The 22,744-nt window shown below is 41.9% G+C and overlaps 1 protein-coding gene across 2 annotated transcripts in view; it reads right to left on the bottom strand.

Moving 5' to 3' along the window:
- Window positions 1–22,744, bottom strand: part of TSNAX (translin associated factor X) — a 54,295-nt gene that overhangs the window by 12,323 nt on the left and 19,228 nt on the right. Inside the window, exons 1-4 of one of the 2 annotated variants that reach the window (XM_059841601.1) lie at window positions 11,406–11,500; window positions 9,534–9,641; window positions 7,356–7,470; window positions 5,590–5,720 (exon numbers count right to left, since the gene is read on the bottom strand). In XM_059841601.1, coding sequence (XP_059697584.1) covers window positions 5,590–5,720; window positions 7,356–7,470; window positions 9,534–9,641; window positions 11,406–11,421 — 370 coding nt within the window. In that variant the 5' untranslated portion in view covers window positions 11,422–11,500. Of the gene's footprint in view, window positions 1–5,589; window positions 5,721–7,355; window positions 7,471–9,533; window positions 9,642–11,405; window positions 11,501–22,744 lie in introns of those variants that run through there. The other variant, XM_059841602.1, reaches the window with a different exon arrangement.

The following is a 22,744-nucleotide window of genomic DNA, read 5'->3' as shown; positions in this document are numbered from 1 at the left end:
CGATTAAATTTTTATTCATATACGATATAAACCTCCCCTAGAGTGACTTGAGACCATTTCATCATATCCTATTTCTTGTTACATTGGAGAAGAGAGCACCCCCACCTGGTTACACTCTCCTTTCAGGCAGCTGTAAAGTGCAATGAGGTCCTTCCTGAGTCTCCTCTGGGCTTAATCTCCAGCTCCATCAGCCATTCCTCAGCGGATCTGTGCTCCAAATCCTTCACTTGTTCCATTGCCCTTCTCTAGACACGATGCAGAACCTCAGTGTCTTTCTAGTGATGGGTCTAAAACTGGACACAAAACTTAAGGTGCAGCCAGTGCTGAATACAGGGGGACAATCACTGCTCTGGTCCTGCTGGCCTCACTGTTGGTGATAGAGGCCAGGATGTCACTGGCTTTCTTGGTCACCTGGGCATGTACTGGAGGATCATGTTCAGCTGCTGTAGACCAGAAACCCCAGGTCCTTTTCCAGCAGGCAGTTTTCCTGTTGTTCTCCCCCCAGCCTGCAGCACTGCATGGGGCTGGTGTAGCAAAAGTGTGGGACCCTACACAAGTTGCAGAGCACTTCTTTCTTGTCATGAAGTTCCATACAGATATTTTCTGTATACTGTTGATATTTCCTTCCCTCAGTAGCTGAGAGTTAAATATATATATAAAAATACTTAAACACATATGTATATACAAATAAAAAATCCTGAAAATTTTCTTCCTTCCTTTCATAAATCCATACAATCTTTCTCAGTCCTTTTCTTGCATAGTGTCTCTCAACAATTTTAAAGAAAGAAAGAGTACATATTTCCTCACAGGATATATAAGGTATACACTGCAAAGTGGGCCAAAGGAGCAGGAATTCTATATTACAAATAGTAAAGCTTTAAAAATATCAACAAAGCAGAACATTCTAACATAACAAATGAAGAGCTCTGCATTAAAAAAAGACTTCATTATTTCAGTATCTCTTTGTTTGCTTGTTTAATCATCCCCTGGGACAATCTGTACTGTTAAGAAACGTGTAGAAAACAGTCATCAGTTTTTGTTGTTGTTCAATTAGTGCTATACTCAGTGTTTGAGCTCATGCAAGTGTCCTTTGGGGAAACGTCCTGCGTGCCATTAGCACTATTCTTAATGAGGGAAAGCACAAAACTCCTTTAGTGCTCTGCCAGAATTGTTTTATCTTCGAGTCAAAAGAACAACTGCTTGGAGTAACCCCAAAAAAAGCATTTAACAATTACAAGTGGCAAACAATATTCCCAAGCATAATACTCATAGCATTCTTCTATTTATAGGCTAACAGTTATAATACTGAATAAAATATGTATTAGGCAGCTTTATTATGCAGACAATCACGATTCCCCAGTTAAGGCTACTACAGTGGTTTCCATTATAAGCTCAATTTTGAACCCTTTTACTCCTTCAGTGAGAGGTAGGGTGGGGAACAGGAGGATGTTTCATGTTTGGTTTCAAGACAAAGGAGAATATTTTTAGGAAGTTTGAGGTTAATTAGACATGCTGCTTTTGAGATATGGGACATAAGCATTTCTTTATTCTTTTTGGAAGAAAAAAGAAATTTCATGGCAATGCTTTTGTTCATAAAAAGCTTTTTAACTAGTTCTCCAGAATTTCTTTAAAATACAAAATCAGAGTTGAAAACTAGGTTAAAGGAAGGTCAAGACTTACAGCCCTAGGAAATATATAAAGACAAAGACCTAGCACTTTTCTTAGTTGCTTTTATTTTCAAAAAGACATGCAAGCTTTTTCCACCAAAAAAAAAGCAAAGCAACAATTAAAGAACACTACACTTAAAACCAAAACTAAACGCAACATTCTTAACTCTTATCACTTTTCACCTCCTAATTACAGTTCTTCATAAACAGTGGTTGGCAGGTGGAATAAAGCATTCTCTCTCCCAGCTGCTCTTCATCTAACTGTCCCTTCATTCTTCCTGCTTCTAGGTTTTCTATCTCAGCTTCATAATCCTGACATCAAGCATCTTCACATCTCTGACACCTCCCAGATGCCAGCTTCAGCACAATCAAGATCTACGTCTTGAAGCCTGCGTATTCCCTTTTTGCCATTCCAATGACTAACTGGAGAGCAGAGGATTTAACGAAGGTAAGAGTAAGGGTCTGGTTGAAAGTCAGCATTTTATACTTGTCACGCACACAAGCTCATTTACACAACGCCTCAAAGCAATCCCTGTCTTCCCAGTGACACACAGGTACATTCTAACACTGCTTTACCAAACATGCACTATGGGCAACAGTTGGCACAAACTTTCCTTGCAGAGGAGCACATGTAGGAGAGCTAGAAGGTTAGGTAGATCATGTGGATGATGTACTGAAATAGAATGAAGGCAACTTATTTCAGTTGGATTTTATAAACAGTCTCCTTAAGGAGACACAAATACCTAATTACAGAAACAACAGGAAGATCTTAGGGCCAACTATTAAACAACTGATGGGAGTGCACAGACTCACCATTTACCTCACCTGAAGAGAGGGAAAAAGTAAAAGTACAGGTATTTCCAGTTCTAACTTCAGAAATGCATTGGGGGACTGTGTATTTCTACCCTTTAGTTCTATTCAAAAAAACTGCAAAGTTCAGGTATTTGAGAGATTCCACACCTGGCTGCTGGAAAGATAGAGAGCAGAACCTACTTCTTCTCTCCCTTATTTAGCACACTAATACCTTCTTGCCTTTCTTTCTTTTTACCTTGGGAGGTCAGTAAGATTCATTCTCGTAAGTTTTCTTAAGACTGTTGTAAGAAAATTCTTTAATTCTATGACAATCTCACCCCAAGTCCCATGTAAGCATTAAGGATGTGCTACCATACATGCAACTGTGTGCAGTTCTGGGTGTCACTATTTAAAAAGGATGTGAAGGTCCCTGAAGGCATCCAGAGAAGAGCAACAAAGCTGGTGAAATCATTGGAAGGAATGTCCTATAAAGAGCAGTGAAGGATTTTGGGCTTGTGTAGTTTGGAAAGGACAAGGCTGAAGGGCAACTTCCTGAGGTTCCTGAGGAGAGGAAGTGGAGAAGGTGGTGCTGGTCTCCTGTCCCATCCAGTGACAGGATATGTGGGAATGGCTCTAAGCAGGAGTATTTCTTTTGAGAAGGTGGTCAAACACAGGAACAGGCTTCCTAGAGAGGTGGTTGATGCCCCAAGCCTGTCAGTGTTTAGAGGAAGTATTTGGACAATGCTCTTCACAACTCTTTTTGACTTTTGGTCAGCCCTGAAGTGGTCAGGCAGTGCCATTGGATGATCACTGTAGGTTCTTTCCATCTGAATTTGCCTATTCTGTTCTAAAAGTTTGCAGCTGTGGAGGCATTGAGTCATCAAACACATGCATCATGGCCCCAAATTCCTCTGCTAACTACTTCTACTACTAACCTCCCCTAGAGTAACTCATCCCACTCTAAAATGGCCAAATATATCTTAGTCATTTTAAGAGGCTGAGATTTACAACACCAGAAAAAACTATTAAAAATTCTGAATTATTCCTGACAGAATACTTGCAGTTGTTTTCTAAACATTTTATTCAGGTCTTTTCTGGTATTAATGAGTACCTTTATGCAAGTCAGAAATAAATTATGCAGGAAAATCAGTGTGGCTGACTGTGTATTTGCCAAATACACAAAGCAAAGCTGAACAGTACTTTTTTTCATTAACTTCTTTATTTCCAGATTGCTATGGCTAGCTTAAGTTTAGGTATCTTTCACGTAAAAAAGAAATTTAACCTTTAATTTCTGAAAATATTTTTTTTTAAAGAAACAAAAACAGTATTTTTTTTTTTTTACTAAGAGGAGAGAATCTGGATATAGAAAACTAGCATCAGGTTTGCTTACTTGTTTTGTAAGAACATAGGTGCAGACAGAAGTTATTGTGCAGTAACTTTCCATATGTCTGCCATGTAGGTATACTCTCTCATGTGTGAGATGAGTCAATCTAATTCCAGGCCAACTGCTCCTCAGTAGAACTAGAGGCAGGTAAGCCTCTTTCATTTTTCTGCCACAAAGACATATATCAAACAAAACAGAGTCAGTTCAGGTGAGGCAGCTGATGCAGAGTAAGTGGTTACCCTGTGACAATCTGACTCACATGGCATGGCTGATGGCTTGCACCACACAGTCTCACAAAGATCCATGAGGCAGCAGAGCTCAAACACTGCTGTTCTATATACAACATTATATGACTCACACAGGACTACAAACTTCAGGGGTTATTCAAACAAACTTTACAGGTCACAATGAAGCTTTCAAAAAAAACTGAATTGCAAGGATTCTCAGCTTTTATAAGCAGTACTTAAAATGAAAATCAAAAGACATTTTTAATGTGTTAAGATACTCATAATACACTTTGAATAGTACTGTTCACAGTTTAAGTTCATCTGTAGTGTCAGCATTTTGAATTATCTCTTTTCATTGCGTCACTACAGTACTTGGCTATAATTAGCAGCAAGACATACAGATTAAATGGCACTAAGAAAAACTATTTACATCTAATTTGAGCAACCCAATGCATCACAGGTAAGAGGACTGTGGAATTAATCAGAGCTATTGAAGACTATCAGGGCGGGCTCCTTCCTGTTCCAAATTGCTAAACTGAGACTCAAGGCCTGTGTCACTCTTACAGCAAAGTTAGTTTAAGACATGAGTACAGGTTATCTTAACCATTGTTTGTCTTGTAAATTACAGACACGTATTTGCTGCTGGTTAATCAAACCAATCTTATGGACATTTTTAAACAATTAAATAATTCAGGGCAAATCTTCAGCTCTCATCAGCTGAAGTTTTGCCTAAACAAGGAAAGATATACACAATTCCAAATTGTTTAAAATGGAATTGATAAACACAAAACACTTTTATACCATGGAAAGAAGTTACATATTTTACTCATGTGTTGCCACAACCAAGGCATACCAATTTTAGGTAATATTCAGATTGTCAGCAAGGAGTCAGCAAAGAAATATGGTTTGGCAGCAAGAGTCATGAACAAACTGGGATTAAATATTTCAAGAATGTTAACAAAGACTGCTGTTTACAGAGGGGAGCAGAAAAAGATGCGACTCAAACACACAAACTAGTTTAATGCTTGTAACAGAGAGGCAGAAGCACATTTTGAACCTAGAAGAAAGAAAATGCTAAACTAAGGATTTAAATTCATTAACTTTATCACCTCGAAATCACTTTATCACACAAAATGGATCATTTCACAAGACAGTTGCTCCCACTCTCTTCTTAAAAATTGTAACTCTTCAGGCAGGGCAAATGAGTGCACTACATATTCCTCTCAGCCAGTACATTTGTGAGAAATACTCTGAACCTCATCTTAGGGCAGGGTCCAAATTGTTCCAGTTGTAGACTCCCATTTACATCTTCCTTTAAACTGCAATGAAACTGTAGAACAATAGCTTCTCTAATACCAGAGCTAACTTTGCTAGTAACAAAGATGAACCTGAGTCCTGATTTATAATCACAGAAATTTAACAAATTCAGACCTGCAGTATGAAGAGGAAGTATTGCTACATAAAGAGAAAATAAGCTTAGTTCAAAACTGCACACCTTTCCTAATTTAATATTATTTACCTGGAGATATAGCTCTGTGGAACTGATACATATCTTCTCCAATCAGTTCTTGTGCAACCTGCTTGATCTTCTGTCGGACAGCATTTAGCTTGACTTCAGATTCACTTAGTATTTCTTCCCCATTGGGAGCACTGCAATCATAAAACAGAAACTGAATGAGCAGTTTCCAGCATGAACAAACTGCTAAAAGACATTACACTTTTTCTTTCACTAATCAATACATTTTTACTGGCTTCAAGAAAAAGCAAAACCGATACTAGAATGAGAAATAGTTTAACTTTCACAGATAGCTATTGCAGGTTCTGAAATTCTGTAGATTCTTACCAAGAAAATAATCAACCAGTCAGGGTTCTGGTAGCATGATGCTTATTCCAGACTACAGTCATGATTATTGTTTAAGTAAGAAACACATACAAAGGCTTCAAAAAATATTCCAGGAAACTAGCAGTATTTACACAAGTCCTTCAACGTCTTTAAAAAAAATTAATATTTTGCAATACTTGACAGTATTGCAAAATACAATACATTATGTACTTCTACATGGGATTTTTTTTTAAGGAAGTAATTATGGATTGGGCTGTTCAGGAACAACTGAAATATCTGATTCACAACCACAACATATACTTGGCATTTAAAGTTTAGTTTATCTAATTTCCTTTAAACTTTCTCCTCCCCTGAGCCCAAATAATCCACATGGTATATTAGTTTACAGTCTCTTTAAGGAACTACTGATTAATTGGTCTGGAGAAAACATTTAAAAGCAAACAGTAAAATTTACTGAAATTAAAGCCACAATAATTGTGAAAAGCAATGAAGAAGGAAATACAAAATACAGCATGGAAAATTTCTACTCTCACAAAACCAGGAATGCCTTATAAAACAGGAATCTAAATTCAGAGGAATGAGTTCTTTGTTGTCTTTGTTGTTCTTTCCTCCACAAGTTCCCAGCTACCTAGCCCCTGCAGTGGGAGTAGTTATTTACAGTCGCTGTAGAGATTACTGGAACTATTGCAGTACCTCTCTGCAGAAGAAAACCAAGTTAAAGAGTAGACAACTTCATAATCTCCATTCATCACTGCAACTATAAATAGTTACTACTTCAACATAAATATATTGATAGGTAACAAAATGCAAATTAAGATAAATGAAATTACAAAGAAAAGTAACAGGGAGAGCTGTTATAACATGCAAGACCAGTGTTTGTCACGTACAGCAAACACTTCATACAGCAAGCTATGCAAAGCTTCAAATTTTCCTGTTGGCCTTCTAGTTTGTCTCTGGCTTCCAAAGATTGCTTGAAGGCTTATGAGAACACAAAACATATGGAAGCTCAAAACTTCACGCAGAAGCCTATCCAGCTGTAGTATTTACATAAACAGACCCCAGATCACCTCCTATTTGCATTTTTGACCCCGGGTGGTGGTGCAACAACCAAAATGGTGACGGAACTGCCCGGGCAAATAACCTGAAGGAAGGGTGCATAACTCCTCTCTCAGCTTGCTGAGAGCTGGAAGGCTCTCATCTGCTCCTCACTCTACTGCTTCACACTGGTTAAATAAACCAATAAAACCAACTCAGAAACCTGTACCGGCATCTTTTAATTCTCTAACTGGACTGTGCATTCATTAGCTCACATCCACTTGAAAGGATGCTTATGGGAAGTTAATTAAATTCCTCTCAACAGAACATTGCAGCTGTTACTCACAGACAACACTGCAAGCAGACTGTAGGTTTCCATGAACATTTTCACGCTTGGCGTGACTCACCTGGTGAACCTGTGGAGCAGAAATATCGTTCTTTTGCTTTCGATCGTTATATCCCGACTGAGCTTCACGAGCCGCTCGTATTTATCGTGCCGGGTGTCAAGTTCCAGCTGGAATGCTGCAGAGTCAATCGTTACAGCAGAACTCAATTGTCACACAAACACAGTGCAGGGGAAGAGAAGAGCACCTGTGCTGCACTAACTCCTTACAGACCCCACCAGCCTTGCCCCTGGGCACCTTTCTCCAAGGTGGGCTGTCCCTGCATGGGGCACGGCTGCAGACACCATCACTGCCTGTCACCTGCCACAGCTGCAAAATTCATCATTAATACTACCTTTGTTTAATAAGCCAGGTTAAGGAGATATCAATCCTGATGATGCCTTAAAGCAGCCTAAACAATTTTTAAGGTAAAATATTTGGTTTTGCTAATAAAATCTATTCCACAATACTGTTGTTCTGGAAGCAGACTGAAAATTTCACCCCAATTCAGCAAAACAAATCAAAAAATAAAACCCTACAATCATTTGTTAATAAGATTCACCAGTGCTTAAACCAATCAAATAAAAAGCATCTGGCTAAGGCACATAGACTGTTCAAAATGCACCATTTAATTATAAGGAAGGTTGCATTTCACATCCCAGCTAGACTTGGCCAAAAGCTGAATATTTTTATATCTCTAAGGACTAGAAGTACTAAAGAAAAGTGAGATCAATTGCTTAAAATAAGATTTCTGACTTGCTGATATTAGTTCTCCCTAACTACAACAAATACAGAGAAGAGAAGAAGCGTATCTGGTTTTGACAGTCAAACATGATAAATGTTTACAAAGAGTGGATCTTTGAAAAACTTTGAGGAAACCATGTCCCTTAAATTCTGTCTGAAATTAACCAAACATGGATGAATGGATCTCATGAGAAAGGAGGGAAACAACTGTTTTGAAGTGGAAGCAGTAGCAACTTTTGACAAACTGATATGCACAACGTGAAAAATTAAAGTTGAAAGTACAGTTGCTCTACTCAATTCAAGAGCAAGTGTATATACAATACTCAATATAAATGATAGAGTGGATTGGCTGAAAGAAGCCTTAGAGATCACCTAGTCCAAAAGGACAATTTCCACTAGATCAGGTTGTTCAAAGCCCCCTCCAACCCGGCCTTGAACACTTCCAGAGATGGGGCAGCCACAGCTTCTCTAGGCAAAGTTCAGGGGTCATGGTTAATCATCTGCCAAGCTGATTTACACAGAAAAATATAAACACCCATTTTTAAAATAGCCAGGAAGTTATATGACATTGAAGTACACATTAACCATCTAAAGCAGCTCATATTTTACCCTTCTTAGCTTCATAAAAATATGTGACATGGGGAAAATTTTACAAGAATTAATCTGTTTCCCATCTCAAATCTCCTTCCTTCTTCAGTCAAGGCTTCTCATTTCTGAAGGTCAGCTTTGCTTTGTTAGGGGTTGTCTAATGAGAAATTTAAATTTACTGGAGTTTAAATCTGGTTTGGTGAAAAATCCTATAAAAACAATTTGGCTGAAGGGAAGTTTACACCTGACTTTTTAAACAACTTCAAATATACGTTAATATTTAAAAGGCATTCAAAGTGAATAAAGTGACTACATGAAGGTCAATATTAGTTAGTTGAAGTCTTTTTTTTTAAAGTGCAGGTATAAACAACTACCATCTCTTGAAACAATGCATCCAGATTTACATTTCAGTAGTTTAGTAATTTGTGAATCATGTGAATCATAGCCAAGGTCAGAGCCTCCTCGGTTTCCCAAAGATCACCATCTCCTCCTGTTGCCCCTGTGGCTCAGATTTTGTATTAGAATTCTGCAGATCCTACAGTTTTCTGTCACCAAGGGCCTGATCACCATTTGCCTGGCTGAACACTTGTGCAATTTGCTCAGCATCAGGTTCAGCACAAGTGAGTAGGGCAGGGGGAACAGCAGGTGGGATGGAAACAGGACCAAGTCATGAACCAGGCAGAGGTATGCAAAATCCCACTCCGAGGACTTCACTGCACAAAGTGCAGAACACTAAGCTCTAAAGGTATGGAGTATGAGTCAAATTAGTTTAGAGTTTCTTCCTCGGAGAAACTGGTTTATTTCACTAATAACTTCCTACAAATTTCTACACTACATTTTTAAAATCTGGTTTTCCAAATGCTTACTTACATTTAAAAGACGTCATCAAAGCTGAAGGTGGATTAACATTCTCTTTTTCTTCTCTCCTTTGACCATGTGGAAAATGATCATGTTTTCGTTTTCTGAACCCACCTGATCCTATTAAATAGCAAAAACAACAAAAAAAATTGAAAAATAGTTTTGCTAGAGCATAAGGAGCACGAGAGTGCTGTCTTCAGAGCATTCCTGACAGCAATCATATTCCACAGGACAGAATAAGGTAACTGGATGAACCTTATTATCAACTGATGCCAGCTTCACATTATCATGTTACTTCTACCACACTGCTAGTGAAAATTAGGAAAAAAAAATCCATTTCAATGGATGAGCATGGCAGGAACCTAAGCCTTTTTTTTGTAAGGTCTTTGGGTCTTCACACCATTTTATGGTTTCTTGCTGTACATGAATGGTTGCATGGAAATCTGTGATTTTCACAGGTCTTCAGTAATGCAAAGAAGAAGTAAGGCACTATTTAAGCAGACTTCCCCTATTCAGGTATATAGGTTTAGCTCTTGCAGTGTAGCTTCTTAGGCCCTTACACTCTGCCCATTAACCAGTTTCTTCTCTGAATGTAGCTGCTCACTTCAGCTGCTTTGTGTGCCTCTTCCTTAACCCTCCTTTTCAAACCCACACCCAGAACTCATCTCTTTTGGACTACATTTTACTTCCAATTTACACCTTATATTGTTTCTTCCTTTTATCCTTCCTTCACCTTGGACTAACTCATTGTGTCACCCATTTCTCAACCATTCCTCTGTCTCCTTCCTTTTGGTAACAGCTGGACACTGTTCCTCCTTTCCAAAACAAAAAATTTGGCAAACTTGAATACAGGCATACCTTTTGAATACGTGGAGTTCTCTCAATTTCCTTAAAAGAAGAACCAAGGGAACACTGGATTTTAAAATGTTTCCGCTTAATTGTTTATTATCCCAAACCAAAACAAGAAGTGGGCGTAGCTACTTTCTTAAAGAGGACACTGAAAATAATTTTTTTCTTTTCTGTTGGACATGAGTTCAGGGTTTTGTTTTTCCTACAGCAGTATAAAACATTAAATGCACCCCTGAAAGAGTGCTGAAGGGAGGTCTGTGTGATTCTCAGTGGTGCCAGGCAATAGAACAAGAGGCAGCAGGCAGAAACCAATGCACAGGAAGTTCCATTCTTCCTGACTATGAGGAAGAACTTCACTGTGCAGGTGACCAAGCACTGGAGCAGACTGTCATGAGAGGTTGTGGATTCTCCCTCACTGGAGGTGTTCAAGAACCATCTGGGCACAACCCTGTGTCAGGTGCTCTAGGATGACCCTGCCTGAGCAGGGAGGTTGGACCAGATGACCCCGTGTGGTTCCTTCCAGCCTGACTCGTTCTGTGACTCTGATTCTGTGACTGCCAGGGCTAAACCAACACACAGGTGGCAGAGCAAGCTGTGAAAAATATGTATTTCACATATATATTATGCTATATACATAATATTTTATACATACACATATATACACACACACGCTATACTGAACAGTTAGCACAAATGCTTTACAGGCTTCACACTCAGCTTCCCTCTGTGGCATCTGCTTTTCCACCCCCAGGGACAAAGACCCCTACAGCCAGGTTCTCTGGCGCACCCGCACAGCCCCAGCGGGAAGGCCGGGCACCCACGAAGGAAAGGCCCGGCCTTCACGGGTGACACCCGTGAAGGAGCGGCCTCTCGCACTGCGAGTTTCACGGCACACTCGTAGGGCGCCGCTGGGCACGGCAGAGGCCCCGCACCCCCGTCCCCTTCGAGCCGCGGAGCCTCCCCCTGCTTCTGCCGGCTCCAGCTCCTCACGCCTCGATCTCCTGAGGGTGGGGTGGGGTGGGAAGGGGACATCACCTTCCTTGCCGCTCATCACGAAGCTGCCGCCGCGCCGCGTCCCCCCGGCAACCCGCAGCCGCCCCGCGCGCCGCCAGGACCCCGCCGCGCCGCCCGCCACCCCCGCCCTGCCGGCGCCATGGAGGGGCGCCCCACGGGTGCCAGACGGCGAAACGCCGCACAGGCGGCAGAAGCCCGGCCCGCCGCCCTCGGAGCGGGAGAAGCGGTGCGGAGCAGTGGCGGCGCGGAGCGTGATTCGGACGTTGCTACCCGCGACATCGGGGCAACGCTGAGGCTGGACCGTGCCTCCGAGAAGGCGACTCCGTGGGCAGCTAGTGTGCGACCCCGTCGTGGGGCCTCAGCGCCCGCGGCATTACGGGAAATGTAGTGCCGGGCGGGGCGGTGGCGCGGTCGGAGTGAAGCTGGGAGCTCTGGGGTTGCGTGTCCGATGTCCCGCTGGTGGCTGTCGTGTCCCGCCACCGGGGCAACGGTGGTCCTCGGCTTGGACCCGCAGAAATCCAGCGACATTCCGCAGCCCAGACCCGCACAAAGCGGCTGTCATGTCGCCTTCCCCTCACCCGCAGACTGATTCCTTACTGCCCCTTTCCTCCCCGGCACATCAGCACTATGGTTCCAGAGAATCACATAATCAGTTGGGTTAAAAAGGACCTCTGACATCATCGGGTCCTATCTATGGCTGAACACCACCACCGTGTCAACCAGACCATGGCACTGAGTGTCACGTTTAGGGACACGTAAAACACTGAAGCACTTCCAGGAATGGTGACTCCACCACCTTCCCGGAGAGCACATCCCAATGCCTAGCTGAGACATTCTTTCTGTGAAGAAATTCCTCCTCACGTCCAACCTAAACCTTCCCTGGCACAGCATGAGACTGTGTCATCTGCTTACTGCCTGTCCATTCCTGGCTGCTTAGTGCCCCTTTCCTCCCCAGCACGTCAGGATCCAGGTGCTCTCCTTCCAGGTAATGTGACTGGGAGCAATCCCCAGCGCAGCACCAGGGGCCGCCTTACTCCCCTTAGTGCCCATCCACGTGGTGTGCCAGGGGAAGGAGGCCAGGGGGGATGGCAAACTGACACCGAGACAGGATCTGGAAACTGGAGACACTAACTGTACACCGAAAAGATCTGATAGTGAAGCCACATGATACCAGGAAAAGAAATCTGAGAAGCAGCAGATGTAGCTGCTGGTACAGAGGAGACAAATTCCCAAACTCAGGGTATTTGCATCCTATGTTTAGTCAGGCCTGGTAAAAATTATGTTTCCTCTACTGGAGACTTAGTATGAGAGGACACACTGCAGGACTGAGCACGAAGGAGATGGATGCACACTGTAAACATTTCCCAGCACAGAGGGCACTTGATGATGCTTCACTTCTTATGATGATAAGCTACAAAAAGTCTGCTTGCCCACTAGATTCATACTTCCCTACACATGCATCCTCATGGATACCTCCGACGTGTTTAAAATAGGGATGGGTCTTGCAAATCCCCAAATCAAAAGGTTTGCAAATCATCAGTCTTGCTGCTCTGCTGCTAGATCTCATTTCTTGTCACAGCTGTTGCCTGTTTTAGTAGCTGGATTCCCAAGGAAACAAAGCTCATATGAGCACAAAGGCGGAGTGCTTGCAGCCTTTGTGTATGGGTGTGCATGTGTGCCTGTCCTTCCTCCCCACCCTTAATAATTTTTTAATCTGTTGGTCAACTGGTCGATCTGATTTGACAGAGGGAAAGAACCTCCAGGAGTGATTATAAACATCCTGAGTAAGGAAAAATTTTTGGGTGGAACTTGCACCTTACTAGAAATCAGATAAGCCCAGCTGTGAAATGCAAATGCTTCAGAGTGGAAAGTTAGCAGAGCCCAGCCTGTGGGAGTTCTGGAAGAGCAGGGATACCAGCCCAGTATCAGGTCTTTTGCATTTAACAAATAAACAAAGACAGCTTTTGACAAACTCGAATATCAGGTGAATCTGTCAACAGATTCAAGAGGACAGTAAATCACCTCACTAGATAGCAGAGGAGTAAAACTTTGACAGTGAGCTTTAAAGTCTGGAGGCAGCCAAGGAGGAGTTGCTCAAACCTGGTATTTTCGACTGTTGAGAACACGTGACTGTCATGCAGTGTTCAAAATTATTCAGAAGAGTAACATAAAAACTCTCTCCAATTTCCTAATCTGAGAAAACAGATTTCAATCACACTTGAAAAACAGAGGACAAAGAGGATCCCGGCAGAACTTCCTCAGGCCTGATCTGCATATTGAGTTGTGCAACAGCTTGATTGCTGCCCTACCAGCTGCACAGGAGATTTCTGCTTTCTATGGGGCAAAATCAGGTCATGAAATGATTTTTGTCAGTGTTATCGCTGCACACATTCAGGCACAGCCTTTTGTTTTAGAAGATGTACAAAACTGCTTTTGGAAACACATACCTTTTTTTTTTTTTTTTTTAAACTGTGCTATTTCCCTGTTCTTGGCAGCTCTTTGGACAAAAAGCAGAGTTGTTTTGGTTATATCGATGTCACAGGAGAGTGGAAAGAGTGCCTGCTTTTGAATGCTTCCCAGCAGTGGAGAATTTTCAGCCAATTGGGAGTGAAGGTCAGGTCTTCAGCTGATTTTTGCTGGATTTAGTGACAATTTGCACGTGTACTGAGATACTCAACTTGTTTGACTTCAATTGGGTGCTGTTGTGAAAAAGAACTGGTTGGGGTTTTTCTTCTGAAACAATCCACTTAAATGTGGCAATGTTAAACCACTTTGGTAACAGGTTAGTTGCAGTATTTTTCACTTTCTTCTAGCTGGTATTTAAACCTTTTCCCTTCCCCTTACAGTTTTATGTTCTTTATGCCGAAGTGAATGGCACCTGCACCTCCCCAAGTGTGAAGGTGGAATAGCAACATTTTGAAGGAGGAATTGGTAGGAGAAAGGAGTTGTGAGGATTTAGGGTAGAGCAACACCCTAAATACCAAAACCCAAACAAGCTAACAACAAACCAACAAGGTTTTCTCAAGAGACTTAAGGTCACACTGAGATGTTGTATATGAGTTGCACACGACTGTGCTCCAGATCCTAAGACAAGGTTGGTAACTCAGTTTTCACTTGGGAAAGAAGTGTTTTTCAAGACTCAGGGCTGTGAGGACAGTGCACAAGTGCATAGACCAGACATAAGCTGTGCCTTTCTGAGTGGGGAAACCAACTGAAAACAACCACTGTAGGGAGTTGTAGCTTCTCCATTCATTTTATCCCTTTAGTTTGCTGCTTTGAGCAATGACCTGCTTCAGCAACACTCCTACACAATGTCCTTCAGTGAGGCTTCTGGTCTTTTGCAGTACTATCAGCAGAGGCTACCTCAACATGGCACTCAAGGGAGCAGGAAAGGAATCATTCCTTTCCTGTAAAAGCCTGAGTTTAACACTGACTCAGCTGAACTCTGTGAAGAGCAGACAGAGGAGTGTGGTGGGTCCAGCTCAAGAACCACACTACTGAGGCTGCTTCAACACCTACAGCTTCAAGTAATGGAGCTGCACAGAGGTAGGGCCCAAGTGATTTGTCAGACACATGAAATTACCATTTCTTTCTGCCCTCAATCATTTTGATGTAGCTCAGTGGAAACTGTTTAAGATCCCTGGGATCCCTGGCAGAGCTCATGGTGTAGCTCTTCATGCCCCTGTATGGCTTGTATATCTTTAGAGACAAATGCTATCTTTGTGGTGCCCTCCCATGTTTAAATAACCAGCCTGGAAATGTTTCCTAAAGTTTCTGCTAAAGCAGAATAAGCACTATGGATAGTTAGAGCTGGAATTATCCCAGCGTATCCTTTTGGGTTTCATTTTATCTCATGACATGGCGCAGTACTCTTAGAGCAAGATTGTGAGGTTGCCTTGGAGATGGAGGGCTTAGCCACGGGGCAAGCTGTCACACCGAAACGTTCCATTAGCCAGGGTAACTGTGAAAGCTTTCCACAAACAATTGAGTGAAGTGAAGTGACAAAAAGCTTATGAAACGGTCACAGGGGAATTGCATAAACTGGGGTCAGATGTTCAGTTTGAGACTGTTCCATGACCGAGGAGTTTTGCAGCTGGTTGACGAAAGGAAGGGGGAGGTCAGCTGGTCTTTAGCTGTTATAACAACAACCTGTTATGTTTCTCAGGCAACAGAGATGCCCACAGCAGTGGCAGGATGGATCAGGAGGATGATTTCCTAATTTCCTGGAATAAGGTTTGAAAGCTGTGAATATTTTCCTGCTGGTAGAATTTGATATTTCAGGATGCAAGTGTTAATACACCATGGTGCAGCCTTTGAGTGGATCAGCAGAAAGACTTTACGAATGCACCATTGATTTAGCTGACTTGTAAACGAGTGAGTGGAAAAAAGGACAGAGAATCCACAGACTTGCTGCAACATCCATCTGGAAAAAAAAAAAAAAAAGAGACCAAACTATGCATGGTCTTTACTCCTGATGTTTAGTTTATTTCTTACAAGGGAAAACTGGAAAGTGACCGGCTGTGAATAATGTACCCATAGGGAAAGTTTGTTTCTAAACATGAACAGTTAGGGCCTGGCTTATGTCTGGGTGGGTGCGCTGGCTTTTTAATAAAGATTTCATTCTACTGAGGCAACCACATAAAAGAATTGCTTTGGAGGAATTCAAGGTGAGAATATCTTTATTTTGCATCAACACCAACACCCTTAATGCAGTAGAAGTGAAATGCAAAAATTAACCTTTCTCCTTCATCTCTCCCATGCCCTGCTCTGTCTGAAACCCTTGCAAAGTGTAACTGAAATGATATGATCCTCTGTATTTCTAGCTGCTCCAGAGTAGCTTGATAGTTAGATGCTGGGCTTTTCTGCCACAGCATGGAGGCAGGACAGAAAATGTAAGAGCTTAAGTTACAATGTGTTTTAGTTTTGGAAAAGATGCTGGTGGAGTAAGAGCTGCAAACAAAGAAAACTTAAAACGTTTCCTTCAGCTTTGGGAGTCAGAAAAGTGAGGGAACCTGAGGGTATGGCTCTCATCAGAAAAGGAAAATCCAATTACATAACAGCAGAATTTGCTTGGGGTTTTTTTGTTTGTGTGGTTGGTTTTGGTATGCATGCCTAGGTCTCTCATCTGAACCAAATGAACCTTAAAGAACCTCAGATGCTTTTCAGTTCCTACAGCCCTCAGTACTCTCTGCTGCCCCTGTACTGCAGTGCCAAATACATATTCTCCTTCACCCTCTTGGTCCTCTCCAATGCTGCAGCTTGGAAGTAATGGCTCTTGGCAAAGGAGTTAATCTGATTCATCTGCACTTAACTCTCTATGAGAAGGAATCTGAGAATGGCCTTTTGTGTCTACATCTGAGAGAGGCAATATATTATATTATATATGGAAAGCCCTTATTCACGCCTATGTAAATCAGGAATAATTACCATTAAATTGGGTGCCATTGAGATGACTATCAAGTCATGAGAATTCCCAATGTACAGAATATTTTATACTGCGGTTTAGGTAGGGCCAAAAAAACACAGCAAGGCTTAGGTAGTTAGAGAAATGCTTTCCTAACAATTCCCACCAAAAAGTTCTGTTAAAAAAGCAGTTAAAGTTGCTCCAGGGCAAAACACACCCACACAAGAAATGACAGGTTAGGGGAACCTTCCCTGCATAAGCTATCCTGCACACGTCACATTAACCACTCCCAGCGACAGACTCCAAACCCCAACAAGAAGCTCCCCTTGTTCTGCAGGATAAAGAAGCAAACTAAACACCTCCTACATGCTCCAGTGCAAAACCCTCAGGCTTTTGGAACACTAACATTAGCAGCTGGTGCATGTGGAGAGTCTATGGTGATTATACGCGGAAATGGAGATTAAGTGCCCCCTGAGCATAGGCTCTGTTGGTACTGCTGGTCTCAGGGACCTTCTGTGACTTCATCAGATTGTTTTTTTCTGTGGTTGGCCACTCCACTTAGTAGACCCCTTCCACTATGCAGAGCTGAAGAGCCATCTGTTGCCTTTTATTACACTGGAGAATGAGCTATTTGATATACTTACACCAGAATAAATATTTTCCCTTGCTGAAAAAATAGCTACATCTGCACCAGGTATTTGTATGCAGCTTCTTCTAAGTGCTTTATTCCCAGTTGGGCCAGAAAACATTTTACATGAAAGCTGTTTTGTCACACGACACTATGGGGTGCAAGGATGATGATATGAAGTTGCAATTTTAATTAAAGCTTTATTTTTTTAAACAGAATTTTATGATTGGCATAGCATACAATTCTGTGACCAGAATCAAACATTATTTTTATAATCAGCGTATCATAATTTTCTAGGTAGCTTAGCTCAAAATTTGTACCACAGGTTGGCTTACAGTTCCTAATCACCTGGACGCTCTGCAGAATGGGTCAAATCTTAATATTTGGCTTGTGGTATCAATATAATAATCATAATATAGAATAAAAACATGAAACACTCAGAACCTGGGGGAAGCAGATGATGGTGAAACTATCCCTGACCACTGGGAGATCATGGGTTCTGCTGTCCAGTGGCAACTGTGGTCCAAGTCTCACTGTAGTCTCATAAGTGCTTGATTTTATAGACAGCGCTCTGTGTTCTGCCACACCTCCCTGTTTTGTGATGGTGTCATCACAGCCTGAGTGCCTGGGACCTTCAAGGCTGGTAAGGAAGGGAGCCCAAGGCCCAGGAACCTTGAGGCTGATAGGGAACAGGGAGAAGAATTCTGTGTGGTGCATGGGACCTTCCAGACCTGATGAGGAAGGTAAAGGAGACTGATACATGACCAGTTTGGTCACAGAGAATGGCCATTTGCCTTTTGAACTGGCATTGGTTAAGCTACCCATATTATGAGGGGTCAAGAACAGGGGGTGCCAGTTACAGACTTGTATTGAAGAAGCCTTGCTTCACAGTGTGTTGGTGGTTTTCCATCTACTTCCCTACATAGCTTTTTACCTTCCCACACCTAGTGGCTGCTTTCATCCAGGTTTCTTGTGCTCCAGTGGGTCACAGTGACCAGTACTGACAGGTTTCACCTGGTTGTTTAAATGCTAACACAGAGTTAATTCTGCCTTTTTATGCCCAGGTACTCTGAAATAATGTTTTAGCATCAAACTAATAGGCTTTGTCTGCTGCCCCTGTGCCACAGGGGGCTTGTGAGTCTTCTCATACTCTGCAGAAAGGTAAATCTATTGATCCAGGCACAGAAACCAGAATTTTTGTGCTTGTTCTCAGGGGAGGGTTTTGACAGAGCTGCATCAAAACAAAGAATTCAAGATGAGTAGAGGAAGAACACTTGTGTTACAGACCTTTGTCCATTCAAAATGAGCTGGAGAAAAGGTAGTAGTCTAACAATGTCATTTTGTGTCATGGGTGATGACCTTGAAGACACTGAGGGCTGAAAACCTCCTCACAGAAACTTTCATATGTATGCCAAAGCTGTGATTTGGTCACAGGCTGTTACTTCTGCAGGTGTCTCCAAAATTCAGGCCCAGCTATTCCTATGTCCTGTGCTGTATGATCAGCTTTGACCTGGAAAACTGAAATAGTGTTAAAACTGTGCTCATTGCAGACTGAACATTTTATAGTTCTGTCACAGTGTGAAGGCCCCAGAGTGCAAATCAATAAAGGCTTTATATGCATTTATATTTTAAAAATCACCTTTAAAAAGTCAGCATGAAGGTTTTATTTTCTGTCCTCCAGGAAAATCCACCTATTCCAACAAACCCCGGAGAATCAATACTTGTTTAGAAAACCGTAATAACTGAAACATTAATCCTAATGACTTTTAAATGCCTCTATTACTGGTTTCTAAGTTTATCACAAGCTATGTAAGGGTAATGAACAAATTAGGGTAAGCTTGGAGCACAGGTCTTATAAGGATACCTCTAGATGACATGCATATCTCTACTCAGTGGTCCAAGAATATGATCTCAAAATGGGTGAAATACTTTTTTTGTTCCCATGACAAGAATACATCCCATATGGAAGTCATCAGTATCAATGCTAAGCTTCCCTGTAAGCCCTTTTGAGCCACTCTTATTAAATATACATTACACATACACCTGTACAAGCTGAAGTCTTGGAAGGACATGTCTATTCCCCAGAAATCAAAGTGCTTCAATGCGGATGCCTGTGGGGGGACAGTAATCATACAGCAGCCAGAGAGCCAAAGGAATGCTGAGATTTCAGAGCCTGTGTGATTACCCACAGCTGTACAAACAGTACAGTGGAGAAAACACACTGACCTTGGCCATGTTTTGAGAGTGCCTGATAACCAGGTCCTTCAACAAGCCTTTTTCAACATGAAGAGGAAAGAAGAGACGGTGACCCTGAGGAACAGGAGGAAACCCAGTAATGACTAAAGTGGCAACATGGCAGGTCAGCAGCTTGAACATCTTCCAGGGACTGGTCTGGGACAAAACTGGTCCGTGATGACAGACATCTGCCTTATGTACCTGGCAGCATGAGAAGTGGATTAAACCAGATATATGACAGCAATATCTCAAGTACAAGCAGACAGCACACTTCAAAACATTAACTACTGTGCTTTGACCATCCCAGAAATATCCATGGCAGAGAAATTTTAGTCTGTTTGCAGGAATTTTGAAATAGAATTTAAAAAGCAGAGAGTGTTTCAGTGCATTTCTAAATCCACAGGGTTGTGGCTATCTTTTTTCAACTTATTAGTGCCTATATCCTACTGTATAGAGAGAACATTGAGGAGGCCCATACTAGCAAAAATTGTAATGCTCATCTCACTGACCTCCCTTTCACCCTTGCAAACAGGTATTTTCTTTGCTGTTTCTTCACATGTCTGGGGAACACACCCTCCAACACTTGCAAAAACAAACACTATCACTGGGCTGGCCATCAGAGTCCCCTCTAACTCTTATCTTGGGCTGTGTCCCTCTAGGGTTGTTAAGTTACACACTTAACCTCAAGGAATCTCTCTCCCCTCCCTGTGGTGGACAAAACACAGTGATCACCTAACTCATAGAGATGTTTGGCCCGTAAATGACAGAGGCTTGATTCAGCATCAAAGCTACAAACTAACTTCTTCCAGAATATCCCACACCTAAGAGTAGGCTGTGAGGATGATCCTCAGAATGGTTGCAGCAAACAGTTTAAGGTTTGAAGGAAACCTTAGCATTGTTTGAGGTGGAGGACTAAGCATTACACAATACTTGTTTTTCTCACCTTTTGAATTTTGCCCTTGTAACATGCAAATCTGTATGCATCCCTGTGTTCACTGCCATCCAGCATCTTGGTAAGCAGAAAATAAAAAAAAAAAAAAAAACATAAAACCAAACACCTCAAAACACAACAAGGGCAGTGAGAAGATGGAAGAAGATCAGAAGGTGAAGGTCACTGTTCTGTCACTTAGTCATTCATGGAGAACTCCCCTCCTAGCACAGGCAGTATGAAAGTGTTTCCCTGTTAAGGCTTCATCCATAGCTGCTGCCAGCTTGGCAGGGAAAGCAACTCTCGGATGAAAACAAATTCCCATGTTCCCATGACATTGAGTTGCTCCTGCAACACTGCAGCTGTCAAAAAACTTGAGTGACTCCAAGGAGAAACTGCATTTACCCTGGCTGTTTTGCTCTCCCTTTTCAAACACTAATTTTATATTCTACAGTCAGCCAAGCAACTCTTTACAAATTTTACAACCCATTCTCTCAAGAGCCTGAGGGCACAAAGCATTCACATAGTGCACAACCTGAGAACTAAAGCATAAAATGTATGAAAACACATAAAGCCTGTATGGACAGTCCTGAATAAGGTCAGTGAATCTGCCTACACCTTTATGAGCAAGTGCTCACCTGACTAATAAGAGTTAAAACCAGACCATGTTAAAAGTTGATGAAAGCACAAGTAGATACAGCATATTAAATCTGCCACACAGTAATCCTGCATCTGATTTACAAGAAAGTGTATAAAGCATGTCCTCACCAGATTATCCACCAGCTGCATATCAAGAGCTTTAGAACAAATTTAGAGAATGAATAACTACAAATTGTATGTAATGAGTAGCTGGGAAACAGGATAAGATGCAAGATGAGTCTTTTAAAACTACATCATGCCAAACTAAGCAATTACCTTTCTTAGATGTGATTAACTCAATCCCTCTTTAGGCAGAGGTAACATAGTCTGTCTCAACTATTGGACTTCAGCAAAGCATTTGATTCAGTGCCACAACTTTGGTGATTAAAAGGCAAACTGGAGAAGATGAAGATTAGTCAGCAAACTGTAAAGCAGTAAGGAACTGCCTTAAGGGAAGAATACAAGTTGCATTGGACAGGTGCTGTGCTGGGATGAGGGGGTTCCACAAGTACCAGTCTTAGGACTTTCAGTGGTTTTACTGACAGTTCAAGATATTTTAAAAAAAAAAAAAAACACCAAAAAACCAGGGGGGTTGTGAAACATTACTGATCTGTGATGAAATCTGTCAACAGTAGACAGCTGGAGGGTGTTGCTGGTACTCAAAAAGTTATGGATATCACAGGCAGAAATCTCTCAGAGATTAAATTATACAAATAGAGTCAAATGGTGTAGTAAAAATCAGACAGAAAAACAGTAGAAATTTTTCTAATAGCATTGTGGAGAAGACACTAGAGAAACTTCATCTGGAATATTGTATAATATTCCAGTTAAAACTGTTTTCAGAAAGCTCTCAAACTGGAACAGGTGCTGTGAAGACATATCCAGGAACATTACAGGGAATAAACAGCCTGTTCTGCAAGACACTGGAAGAACTTCAGAAAAGCAAAGGAAGAGAGAGCTTATGATTTCTCACTATAAACAGTGGTGGGGGGGGTCGTCAACTTGAAGGACAATCTGACTCAAAAATATTTGACCGCAAGCTGGTCATCAGCAGACCAAGTCTTGAAATGAGACCAACATTCCTAGTTACCAGAAGCATGACCAAAAAGGCTACCCACAGAGGAAGACAGCAGCAAATGTTGCTGCTTTTCGATATGAGATCTCTTTAGTTTCCAAGGAACCTCTACTACATGGCTGCCTGCAGTGACCCAGGCCAGTGCTCCCAGAAATCAATCTCTGTTCCTACTCTTGTCCTCACAGCAGTTGCTGGTGGTGTCCCAGGAAGGTGTTCCTCATCTCTGGTCTTACACAAGCAGGCGTTTCACTGGTTGCACAGACTTGAGAGGCAAATCTTTGAACCTCTGTCTCCCAGCCCTCAGGGAAGATCACTCCCTCTTCTCACAGTGGCATTCAAAATACAAAATCCTCTTCTATTTCTCCAGCTGCCAGTTTTCCAGAAGTGTTCTTCATTTTTATCTTTGGCAGCAGTTGAACAGCTCATTTCTCCAGCCCAGGTGCTTCCTCCA

This window comes from Haemorhous mexicanus, chromosome 3 (genome assembly GCF_027477595.1).
Source record: "Haemorhous mexicanus isolate bHaeMex1 chromosome 3, bHaeMex1.pri, whole genome shotgun sequence".
In the NCBI taxonomy this organism is placed as follows: Eukaryota; Metazoa; Chordata; class Aves; order Passeriformes; family Fringillidae; genus Haemorhous; species Haemorhous mexicanus.
The sequence above is the reverse complement of the archived record's forward strand: the minus strand, read 5'-3'. Positions and strand labels throughout refer to the sequence as shown.